Source organism: Hermetia illucens, chromosome 2 (assembly GCF_905115235.1).
Source record: "Hermetia illucens chromosome 2, iHerIll2.2.curated.20191125, whole genome shotgun sequence".
NCBI classification, from domain to species: Eukaryota; Metazoa; Arthropoda; class Insecta; order Diptera; family Stratiomyidae; genus Hermetia; species Hermetia illucens.
The window spans coordinates 10,435,839-10,448,663 of NC_051850.1; the positions used below are offsets into that span (position 1 = coordinate 10,435,839).

A 12,825-nucleotide genomic window follows, 5' to 3' on the forward strand; every position below is an offset into this window, starting at 1 on the left:
CACTCGCTGCATGTAAAGGGACACACAGACTACATGTTCTCACCAAATTTCATTACACTCAGTTCAGCCGTTTCTGAGTAAATCGGATGTTGCAGACAGACGGACGGACAGACATTGAAAAAAAGACAGACATTGAACCGATTTTGATAAAGTTTTGGGTTTACGCAAAACCTGAAAAACGAGTTGAATATGCTCAAGTTAATAAGACAGAAGAGCTTTGGAAAATCGTTAATTTTTATGCCGAATCTAAATTAAACATTTTTGGTTCCGATGGCCTGCAATTGGTGTGGAGAAGGATGGTCACTGCCTTGGAAGTTCGTAATATTGAGCCAACAGTTAAGCACGGCGATAGCAGCATCATCATGTGGGGTGCTATGAAATCTAAAGGACGAAGAATACACATCAAAGGTAAAATGGTAGAACTCAAACAATTCCTTATTGACACTGAACAGATGTTCTCCTAATCCAGGAAACATTCCTAAAACCTGGGGATCATATTAAAATCCCAAACTATACGATCTACCGCAACGACAGGCTCACGGGAGGAGGCGATGGCACAGCGATTCTTGTAAAAAAAACCTACTGTTTCATTTCAACACCCATACTGACTGTTTTAGAAGCAACAATAATCGAAATAAAAACGGGTCCTTTTAAAATAAAAATAATTTCGGCTCACAAACCGATTATTTCAACCAACTTCTTACCTGACCTTCCTAGAACAATCAAATACAAGCTTTTTAGCAGCGGATTTAAACGGGCAGTCAAAGGGTAAAATAGATCCCAGGACGAAACGTAGATTGATACCCACGATGCAGCGTAAAACCCAGCAAACGCTTGTTAAACCAACAACAACAGCTCTACTACCAAACCCTATATCCACCTCAACGTGGTAATTGCTGAGAGTTTATTTTCAATGAAAAACTGCAGATGAAGAAGGATGAAGGCGAATCCCCCTAGAAATATGAGAATTATACACGTTCGCACCCCTACAGAGGAGACTGCAGAGTCGGAGAAGAATACCTTCTACGAGGCAATTGAGCGGACTCTCGAAGCCTGTCCCAAATATGATATCAAAATTATACTTGGAGATTTCAACAGTCAAGTAGGGACGGAGCTCGTATTCAGACGACACATTGGCTCCCATAGCTTACAAAGGGATACCAATGATAACGGACTGCGGATTATTCAGTTAGCAGTATCGCACGAAATGGCTGTTGGAAGAACCTGATTAGAGCGGAAAGCGGTCCACAAACATACGAGGGCCTCTCCAGACTGGACCACTTTCAATCAAATTCACCACGTGTTGATCGAACGCCGCCACCTCTCAGTCTTCATGAATATAAGAACATATAGGGGGGGCAATATAGACTCGGATCACTATCTCGTTGGCATGGTGCTTCAAGCTCGAATTTCAACACCACCTACAATCCGAGTAAATTTCTTAAATGTGTAAATATACTATTATTAAATTTATTTATGCAGATATCGGAACCGGATATATTTTGAGGCCTAGATTTCGTAGAAATCCACCACCGTGATTTTTTTCAGATTTTTCGGTTGGATAGGTTTTGAGAACGAGACCTGTTGCACTTTTTGGGGGTCATTTTTTGAGCCCTCATTCCCTTATGTTTCACCCAATATCAAATATTGAACCAGTTTTGAAAAGTACTAATTGAGACCATTCATTTGATACCCCACATGGCTACATTCTATGAAAAAAAAATTGCACCCTCCATTCACATGTATGAGGAGCCGAAAATTGAACTTTTGCGATGCGTGACAGATAACAGTTTGTTGACAATTCACTCCATTTGCAATATGGCGGCTTTTTCTTTTTCAGCTGTTACTTTTGAATGTAACTAATTTGAATGCATTCGTTTTGAGAACTGCGGAAGGCACTATTTGCTTTACAAGTGCTAATTATGAATGTCACTTGCAGTAGTCCCGTCGCTTCCATTCATAAAAATTGAATTTAAGACGGAGGTATGTGCACTCTTAGTGACATTTAATTGAATGAATTTCATCACGTCACGTCACCTCACCAAGCTGTATGTCAACTTACGCCCAGCCTGAACAGCGACATTAGTCGAGATTGTCACAACTTAGAAATATCACTATTATACTATAATAATGAAGGCTTTGATTACAACAGATAATGTGCTCGTCATACTCAACGAATCTATGGGTGTCGTGTATTCAATCACTTCATAACTCACCTGCATCTTGATAAAATATCCAAACTTCAAGTGTTTTGTTCAGTGTGTTATTGCCTGAAATTCGTTCGCAGATATACACAATATTACACCAGACACGATTTCACCGCACAGGTTAAATGTTCTATCAATGAGAGCACAGCATTAACCTCTAGATATTCTCTCTTAGATACACGCATTCAGATATTTTCATTTACTTCAATCCACCAGCTTGGAGGGAAAATGGGGACCCTATTCTCTGTCGATTTCATCTAGTAGTGCAATCAACTAAGCAAAGGAGGTATCACTTCATTCACATGTATCTGAACCCACTTTATTTAATATTTCTTTTGCATTTTAGATGAATATGGAAGTTGGAGCAACTCAAACAACACTCTCCGTGCTCAATAACGATTGTCTTCAACATTTACTATCATTTCTATCTCTGATTGATAAGCTCATCGTCGCCGGCTGTTTGGACAATGACAGAGTTCTTGAAGTAGTATCCAAAAAAGATACATTTCAAATGATAGATTGTATAGAACGTTTATCAGTGGATGAAACCGAGCAGATACTAGGACGTGTTGGATACCAAATCAAACATATTTGCTTATATGAAACTATCCATAGTGAAACGAAAGACTATTACAAATTAATAGCACCTCATTGCCGCTATTTGGAGGCTATTGAGTTGCATTATCCAAAATCTAAACGTGAACTTAAGATAATTAAGAAGATACTGTCTGCCAACAATTCTCTGGAGTCGATTTGGATAATGCGTAAACATAGCGAATTTCGGGATGAACTTCTTTCCATAATTGGAAATATGCAAACGATAAAGTACTTATACTTATCAGATTTGAAAGATACCAGTGGAGAACAGATAACTCATATGTCTAACTTAGTCGAGTTAGATATTAGTTGCTGTAAATTGTTTTCTGCAGAAAATTTCATCAAACTCATGAATGGGAATAATCTCAAGTTCCTGAATATATCGTACTGCGACCTTCTGGATGACGATGCGATCCAAACTTTAGCTCATACACAACATGAATTGGAGCATCTGATCATTAGCCCGACATTACGGGCCCACAACTATAAGCCAATAGGACAATTGAAAAAGCTAAAAGAACTCATTTTATACAACTTCAAAGGATACAAACTTATGGAAGCTATCGAAGGAATTAGAAATCATTCTAACATTCAAGTACTGAAGATATTAAATGATTTTACCTATTGTGGAGCGACGGACATATTCCTGAGTGATATTCTATCTTTGAAGAATCTGAAAGTCCTCTATTTGCCGGATGATCAGGATCTACATGATAGCAGTCTTCGAGCGATTGCTTTGGCAATACCGACTTTAGAAAAGTTGCGGATCCGTATCGATGATGAAGGCGATGTTACCTATGATGGTCTCATTGAAGTGATTTGGAACTTAGAATATCTACAAGAATTCCAGATTTGGACTAATTCTATAATATTCGATTCAGATCTGCTTCAGCAAATAGTAAACATTAAACTGGAGGCAAACCCACAACTACTTAAAATATACTGGACTTCATATGACATCGAAGCAGATATCTTAAATGTAAGCTTATTTGTAATATTCGGCTTCGATTAATCTAACTTGACCATTCGTTTCAGTCACAACTCTATCTCGATAATTTGGATATATTGGAGGTGATACCAGTCAATAATTGGGAAGATAGTGAACAATTTCTATGTTGGGAGGATGAGTTTCGATAGCAGCTTTTTGGAAATGCTTGAAAAGGAGTAGAATGCACTGAATCGGTACAATAGACTCACTTCTATCATCATCATCAACGGCGCAGCAACCGGTATCCGGTCTAGGCCTGCCTTAATAAGGAACTCCAGATATCCCGGTTTTGCGCAGAGGTCAACCAGCTCGACTCACTTCTATGGTGCAATCTAACAAAAGTCTCAAAAACTGTTTTTGAAAGAAATTGTGGGTTTGAAATTATCAGCATAAATTACGAAAAGAACTAGGTTCTGTTCCTTATTCTGTAATTACGTTACGGAGTGTGACGTTCTCGAGGTGCCCGAGTAAGTGCAGGGTGCGGCAGCATAACTTCCTTTTTTCAAAACTCAATAAAAAATATTGTATGCATCTAAAGTTGTCTAAAGTTTTTATTTACATTGTTTTGAAGATCAAATCTGTTAGGTGACGCCCCCATTCTCCATACATTGCGTAAACCGATTTCTGGCGTTTGTCATGACTCTTGTTAGCATAGCAGGTGTTATGTTGGCAATTTCTTCTTGGATGTTGGTCTTCAAATCTTGTAGGGTTCTTGGACGGTTCACATAAACACGGGATTTCAAAAAACCCCATAGAAAAAAATCACAAGGGGACAGATCGGGAGAGCGTGCCGGCCATTCCAAATTGCCTCTAATTGAGATAAAGCGCTCTGGAAAGTGTTCCCTCAAAACAGCCATCGATGCTCTTGAAGTGTGTGCTGTTGCACCGTCTTGTTGGAACCAAGTGTCCCCCAAATCCAAATTTTCTAGCCGTGGGAAAAAAAATTCTGTAGCATGTTTACATACCGGTCCGAATTCACTGTCACTGTAACCTCATTTTCCTCAAAAAACCAGGGACCAATAATTCCAGCTGAGGAAATTGCACACCACACTGTGACTTTGGGTGAATGCAAAGGCTTTTGATGCAATTCTCGAGGGTTGGTGTCAGCCCAGTAGCGCATGTTTTGTTTGTTAACCGACCCACACAAATGAAAATGGGCTTCATCGCTAAAAAAAACAATAGCACCCTCGGGAACGACATCAAGAAGAAGCTCACACGCGTTCATCCGAGAATTGAAGTCACGTTCTGAAAGTTCCTGCACTATCGCCATCTTATAGGCATGAAAATGAAGATCATCACGAAGAATTCTTCTCTTCTTCTCACAGAACGATCAGATAGTCCAAGGGCAAATGCGTGTTTGCGCGCAGAACGCCGTGGCGATCGCAACATTGACGCTCTCACTGCTTCAATGTTCTCAGGTGATCTAACGGGCCGAGGGACTCCAGTTCTTCCTTTTGTCGCACTTGCAGTTTGTCTGAATGTAGTGACCCATGTAACAATTGATTTGCGGTCTGGGACGGGAGCCAACGGGGCTAAATTAAAGCGATTCCGAAATGCACGCTGTGTTGCAATAACCGAACATCCGCTTGAAAAGTAAACCTCAACGGCAAAGGCACGCTCCTCACTATTCCAACGCATGATGGCGACTAAACCGTGTCGGGACAAAACTTTACAGTATCCCCTCTTGAACGAGACCACTAGCGCTCCGCTATGACATCAACTAACTGAGTGGCGCGCATTTTAAAAAAGGAAGTTATGCTGCCGCACCCTATAGTTCTGACCCCCTACCTGGCAGTATACCTGCGTCCTAGGTAATAGCCTTACCGATTAAGACCGAACCGCGAATGACCGGTACACGTCGGCACACACTGGGAGTCTCCAGAGCCGTCGACACTTCTCTGATGTAAGCGTAGCTCTGCCAAGGTAGCAGTTGTGACGTGTATCGAGAGCCAGCCCCTTCGGGACCCTGGTCGGGTAGTGTGCATTGAACCGGTGTTAGTAGACCGCATTGCCGCGAGCGAGCGCTGATTCATCCGTAGATTCCGGGATCAGCTAAGCGTAGGTCAGGCCTCAGGAAACTGGGGTAGGCGCTGTGTCCGCGAGGGTACACCCGTTCCTGACTTTTGGGTCGCGTTCCCTTGCACACGATATGCTAGTTACTTTTTCATGGAGAAATGAAAAAACATACATTAATAAAGAAAAGAAATCAACGAAATAACAGGGAAGGAGGAAGAGCTGAGTGCATTTGGACGCAGCACAAAAATGCATCGTTCACCCCAGCGATGAGCAAAAGAGGCAGCAAGGGCTGACATAACCGGTGTGACACCGGGGCGCCCAAATAAACAGAAAGCCTTATAAAGTGGCATGACTGACCGTGCGGAAATGGGAACTCCAACACTTTGTAGTGCCCCTGTTCCGAAAGAAAGCCCAGTCAGAATCGCTAGTCCTGAGCAGATGGATTCGGGCACAAACCGAGTGGAAGTGCAGCGGACCATCCTAACTAGAGCCGAAGAGGAAAGGCACATCAAGAAATGCGCAGCAATGGTGAAACGTATGCGGTCGGCAACGTTCCTCCAGAGGAACGTCAGCAAAAGCGTCAAAAATGGCCTGTGGAACTGGAGGAACTATTAGACCGCATCTTCTTCTATAGGCGAACGTGGAGAGCAGCGGAAGACGATTGGAGAATAAAAACAGCCGTAATCCCCACTGAGAACGCTGCATGCGTCAAACGGACCGCAGATACCCAAACTGCAAAGCGAACTGGAGAAAAAGCAGAAAGAGAACGACGTGCCTGAAGGAGATTTTATCGAAGTTGTTTCCTGGGGCCCAAAAAAAAAAGAAGGCGAAGAAGGAAAAAAGGAAACAACTGACTACGCCGCCAGAAACACGTCTGTCCAAAAACAAGGAGGTTGCAAACCAAAAGCCAGGAGCAGAAAAGACGAGGAAATGAAGAAGGACTAGATCGTCGGCTCTGCTCATTAAGCCGACGGAAGGCATGACATTTGCGGAAGTCCTTAGTGAAATCCCGAAGACACCGGAGCAGAGGTGTCTTCCATACAGAAAACGAGGAGTGGCGGAGTTCTCGTCGAACTGGGCCCAAAGACGACTAGCAAGAGTACGCTCTGCGAAGCGGTCAAGGGGCTCTTGGGGGAGAAGGTTTTTGTTTCTAGTCTAAAGCCTATGTGCTCTCTAGAAATCCGGGATCTTGACTGCCTCACAGAAAAGTTCGAAGTTGAGGAGGCGATAAAGTGTGAATGTCCAGAGGTAACCAATGCCCGAATAGATATCACCTCTGTAAATGCTTGAGGCCAAAATCTCGCCACGGTGGAAGTTCCCGAGCAAAATGCGAGGAAACTCAGGATAGTCCCCACCAAATGCTACAGGTGTCTGGACTATGGAGACACGTCAGCCGCTTGCAAGGGACCGGACCGGAGGAGTCCTAGAAGACTTCTCGGCAAGTAATCACCATTGCATCGCGTTCGAAATGATTGACACTACTTGCTGGCGAGCACCAACGCGACGCTCCCCCTGCCTGTGGAATATCGCGAGGGTGAACATCGGGAAGTTGGTCGAAGCTCTTGGAGCAGGCAAAACCGCGTTGAAGGGCGCTCCGGGGGGTGGTAGCGTCGCAGCTGACACCGTCGTAAATTCAATTATGAACCTGATAACGACGGCGTGTGAGGCTTTCATGCCCCGGAGGGGCCTCAGCTGCGACAAGCTTGTCACCCGGAAAATCGGGGCTCTGCTGAGGCCCTGCGTACCAAGTACCGATTAGATAGACTGCATTGTACGGGCATTGTTCTCCAGACATCTTGTACGGGTTGATGTCAATAGCGCGGAAAGCGTTGAGAATTGTCCCTTTTTCACAATGAGAGAGCTGGAAGTAAAAGGCACCAGGCCCTGATGGCATCCCGGCGGAAGTTTACAAACTGGTGTTCCGCCAACGGCCAGAATTGCTGCTTGAAGCATTCAACGCTTGCTTGAAGGAGGGCACTTTTCCTTGTCGTTGAAAAGAGGCCAGACTCGCGCTAATCAGTAAGGGTAAAGGAGACCCGGAGCTCTCGTCTGCATATGGACCGCTGTGTATGCTTGACACGGCCGGGAAAGTCCTTGAGAAGCTCATCAGAAATAGACTCGCTAAAGCGATCCGCGCTGCCGGGGACTTATCCAAAAGGCAGTTCGGGTTCAGACTAGGGAGATCCACAGTGGATGGTATTATAGAGGCCGTAGATGTGGTTCATCGAGCCGAGGCACACAGCCATCGATCTTGATGGATAGTGCTCCTCATAACGCTTGATGTCAGAAATCTACTAGGACACGTCTCCTTATGGGAGCAACACAGTCGGTTCTGCTCTATAACGTGGCAGTATGGGCTGATGCCCTTGACCAGGAGGTGGATCGTAAGCGCCTTGCTCAAGTGCAGAGGCGAGGAGCTTTGCGATTGTCGTCTGCTTATCGCACTGTCTCCGAACCGGCCGTGATGGTGATTACGGTAGTGATCTCCGTTGCTCTCCCCCTGCCAAGGAGCGCAAAACTATCTACCGTCGTAAAGGCGAGAACTTAGGAGAGGTACTTGCCCGTGAATAACGTCAATGCACCCTTACCGAGTGGCAACTCTCTTGGCAAAATGCCAAGGGGCTGATGGACTGCGCGTCTCATCGACGTGGTTGAACCGAACGCACGATGAGATTGATTACTTCCTTATCCAAATTCTAAGCAGGTATGGAGGTTTTCAGTCTATTCTGCACAGGATTGGGAAGGCGCGATCTCCTGATTGTGTGTTCTGCAATGAAGTTGCAGACGACGTTGAACACACCTTTCTCTTTTGCGAAAGGTGGAACGACTTTCATCACCAGCTTTATGCAGACAAAGGGGAGCTCTCTTCCGACAGAGATGCTGAAGAGCGCTGGCAGCTGGAATCGTGTTGCGCATTATGTTCGGGCTCTTCTCGACCGGCGGAGGGATCGGATGGTAAGGGGTTTCCTGAACTAACAATTCCCTTCCTCCCTCCCATCCCGTTGGTGAAAGAAATTCCCTGAATTGAAGGCTCCCAAAGCGGGGAGAGCGGGAGGATTAGTCCGAAGTAATGTGTCAAAGGGAGGTGTTTAGCTGGTGGTCCGACAGCGTACTTTTGCGGCAGTCTGCATTCACCTACCCTACTCCGAAAAAAAAATACCTAATTAATTAATCTGTCTTCAACTGCCCCTATTTATATGGTAACTTTTAACTCTACTAATTACTCTGTAATTGTTTTCCATTTCCCCCATCATTCCCGCTTTTTCCCCTATTTTTTATTACCTGCTGCATACCTTTTTAACCAAGCTCGTTACGCGGTTTGCTTCATCGTGATTTAAGGTTGCCTGGCTCCCTTCTTTGATGACACATATGCTTTCTGCTGCCATTGCTACGGTATATCGCTCTTCCACCATATGCCTTACTACCACTGACTTCATGTTTCGAGGGTCGTCGCTTTTTCGTTTGGCGTACTCTCTTATGTGTTCCTCGAATCTTCACTTGTTATTCTCTTGTCGAACTTTGTGCCTGGAAAAGTGTTTTTGCGGCGAGTTCTTCTTCATTACTTTAATATGAAGAAAAGTGCTGCCGAAAGTCATCGTATTTTGGTGGAAGTTTATGGTGAACATGCTCTAGCTGAGCGGACGTGCCGATTTAAAAGTGGTAATTTTGACTTGGATGGCGAAGAAAGTCCTGGCAGCCAAAAAAGTTTGAAGATGAAGAATTGGAAGCAATACTCGATGAAGATTGTTGCGAAACACAAGAAGAGCTCTCAGGATCTTTGGGAGTCACTAAAGCAGCCATATCAAAACGTTTAAAAGCTGGTGGATACATTCAAAAACAAGAAAATTGGGTGCCATATGAACTGAAGCCGAGAGACGTTGATAGGCAATTTTGCATGTCCGAAATACTGCTGGCACGCCACAAAAGAAGGTCGATTTTGCATCGGATTATTGCTGGTGATGAAAAATGTATTCATCAAGACAAGCCCAAGCGCAAAAATCATATGTGAAACCCGGCCAGCTAGCCAAATCAACGGCAAAGCCGAATATCTATGGCGCAAAGGTGGGATCTGAAGCGTGTGCTATATTATGAGCTGCTAAAACCGGGTGAAAACATCAAAGGAGAACGCTATCGAATACAATTAATCCGTTTGAAGAGAGCAATAGCCGAAAAACGGCCGGAATATGCAACCAGACTTGAGTCAATAATTTTCCATCATGCCAACGTACGGCCCCATGTGGCAATACCGGTCAAATACTATTTGGAAAACAGCGACTGGGAAGTTTTGACACAACCGCCTTATAGCCCGTCCGATTACCATTTATTCCAATCGATGCAGTATGCCTGGAATGTGGTTCCCATCAAAACAGGATATCAAAAATTGGTTTGACTCAGCCGATGCAGTTCTTTTGCGATGGAATCCACAAATTGCCAGAAAGATGGGAAGAAGTCATCGATTCAGATGGACAATACTTTGAATAATACTATTGTACATGTCTTTCTTAAATAAACGTTCAAATTTTGAACGTTGTTCTTCCTCCCCTTTGAATCCATTTGAATAGTATTGGGGTGGGCCGCCGCAGGGCTGTCATATCATCTGGCCCCCATGAAGAGGAAAGGAAGACGATGGCTGCATAGATGTTACAATCCTGATCCTCCCACGTGCATTTCTCGCACATTAGGTTTTTGTTAGTTAGTCCTTTCCCTTATTAGGCTGTTTGGCACTTTAGCATCTTTTGGAATTGACATCCACGGTGGTATCACTCTGTCTCGATTAGAGTAGTTTACCCCGGGCGGGCTTTGTTTTGTTGACTCCTGAGTCAAGGCACGTGATAAAATATCTGCGTCCTGACAGGGAAATCATATGGGAAAACCAAGAACCCCAGCCCACATCTCACCGAATTGCTAATATTCGGGTAAGCTCCAGCACATGCCGTCGGATTCCATATATTATCTCACGCAGGCCGTATTGATGCCAAGGTAATGCAACCGTGAACTCACATCGTTACAATGCTCTTTAAGTCCACCCAACTACTAGCCTATGCTAACGATATCGACAGCATGGGAAGAACGACCCGAGATGTACAAACTGCCTTCATCCAGGTCGAGCAGGCGGCGCGAGATATTGAGCTGCACATCAATGAAGGCAAGACGAAATATATAGGGACAACGGCAGCATACTAGCAACTACAAAAGTACAGAGAGCAACCGCATCAGGCGCGCAAGTTTTACCAACAAGTCAGCAGGATGAAACCTTATACACCTCAATGCTCATCCTGCCGAGACAAAGAGGGAAATCTGATTTCCGACAGAATGGGCATATTAGAGCGATGGGTTGAGTACTTTGATGAACTACTGAACAACCAGAACATCGGCGAGTTGAAAGTCCCGCCAACTGAAGACGACGGACAAATACTGCCACCACCAAGTTTAGGAGAAACAGTCCGTGCAATTCATCGGCTAAAAAATCATAAGTCGCCAGGAGCCAATGGAATTACAGCCGAATTGGTTAAATATGGAGGCGACCAACTACACCAAGCGGTTCATCAACTTGCGCTCAAGGTATGGGACAGCGAATTAACGTCTGACGATTGGTAACGAGGCATTATCTGTCTCATACATAAAAAGGGAGATATCACACAGTGCAGCAAATATAGAGGTATCACTTTCCTTAAGATATCCTCCGCTTTCTTGCTAGATCGGATAGCCCCATACGTCCAGAACATCATTGGCCCATACCAAAGAGGCTTCACTCCAGGCAAATCAGCAACAGATCAGATTTTCTCTGTGCAGCAAGCGATGGAAAAACTGTTGGAATATGGACAACAGTTGCACCATCTATTCATCGACTTTAAAACGGCCTATGATAGCATAGCCAGGGTAAAACTGTACACGGCCATGAGAGAATTTGGTATCCCGACGAAATTGAGAAGACTGACTAGGCTGACCCTGACCAATGTGCGAGGCCAGATAAAAGCAGCAGGATTACTCTCAAGACCATTCGACATCAACAACAGTCTACGACAAGGGGATGGCCTATCATGCGAGGTAAATGCAAGGGGTACGATCCTCTTTAAGTCCACCCAACTACTGGCCCATGCTGACGATAGCGGCATCATGGGAAGAAACCCGAGACGTACAAACTGCCTTCAACTAGATCGAGCAGGCGGTGATTGGAGCGAGATCTTGGGCTGCACATCAATGAAGGCAAGACAAAATATATGATGGCAACGTCAGCACCGAAAACTAACCAACCAACAACATCAACCCGCACTGATCAACCGGGAAGAATAAAGATAGGAGAATACAACTTTGAGACTGTTGATAACTTCTCCTATCTAGGGTGGAAAATCACAACCGATAACAGCTACGATGATGAAATCCGCGCAGGGTTGTTGCCAGCCAACAGAGCCTATTTCAGCTTACAAAAACTGTTCCGCTCGAAACGTCTGACCATAGAGTCAAAGCTCTTACTGTACAAGACAATCTTGCCAATCCTCATGTATTTCTCGGAAACTGGGGTTCTTAGCAAGAAAAATTGCGAACTCTTGGCCGCGTTCGAGAGAAGAATCCTCCTACGGTGGGCGCGGCACTTAATCCGTATGGATGAGGATGATCCCACCTGGAAAGTCTATAAGGGCAATATCGATGGTAGAAAAAGAAGACGATGCAGACCCTGCCTAAGATGGAGCGATGACATAGGCCAGGACGCCAGACAGCTTTTGGGGATATCGAATTGGTGGACCTCGGCGCAAAACCGGGGTGTCTGGAGTTCCTTATTAAGACAGGCCTAGACCGGATACCGGTTGTTGCGCCGTTGATGATGATGATGATAGTTGCTAGTGGCGGCCATTTTGAATAATTTTCATTTGAAAGCTCTATGTTTTCCCTTTTCTAAAGGTGTACTTTTCGATAAATTTTGTTTATTACTTCGTAAGAAATAAAGATTTGTTTGACTGACAGAACTTATAGCTATACTATGTATACATACATATATAGATAATAGTTTCTTGACAA

The 12,825-nt window shown here is 44.4% G+C and overlaps 2 protein-coding genes across 4 annotated transcripts in view; one reads left to right on the plus strand and one right to left on the minus strand.

Moving 5' to 3' along the window:
* LOC119647837 overlaps positions 1 to 4,314 on the plus strand; it is a 43,894-nt gene extending 39,580 nt beyond the window's left edge. The window contains exons 1-4 of one of the 2 annotated variants that reach the window (XM_038049086.1): positions 2,029 to 2,327; positions 2,383 to 2,493; positions 2,554 to 3,783; positions 3,840 to 4,313. In XM_038049086.1, the coding sequence (XP_037905014.1) occupies positions 2,554 to 3,783; positions 3,840 to 3,941 (1,332 nt within the window). In that variant the 5' untranslated portion in view covers positions 2,029 to 2,327; positions 2,383 to 2,493 and the 3' untranslated portion in view covers positions 3,942 to 4,313. Of the gene's footprint in view, positions 1 to 2,028; positions 2,328 to 2,382; positions 2,494 to 2,553; positions 3,784 to 3,839 lie in introns of those variants that run through there. The other variant, XM_038049085.1, reaches the window with a different exon arrangement.
* Positions 1 to 12,825, minus strand: part of LOC119647842 — a 142,887-nt gene that overhangs the window by 120,397 nt on the left and 9,665 nt on the right. Inside the window, exon 1 of one of the 2 annotated variants that reach the window (XM_038049096.1) lies at positions 2,217 to 2,574. The exons of the other annotated variant lie outside the window; for it this stretch is intronic. The gene's annotated coding sequence lies outside the window, so the exon portion shown is untranslated. Of the gene's footprint in view, positions 1 to 2,216; positions 2,575 to 12,825 lie in introns of those variants that run through there. 2 annotated transcript variants of the gene reach the window in all.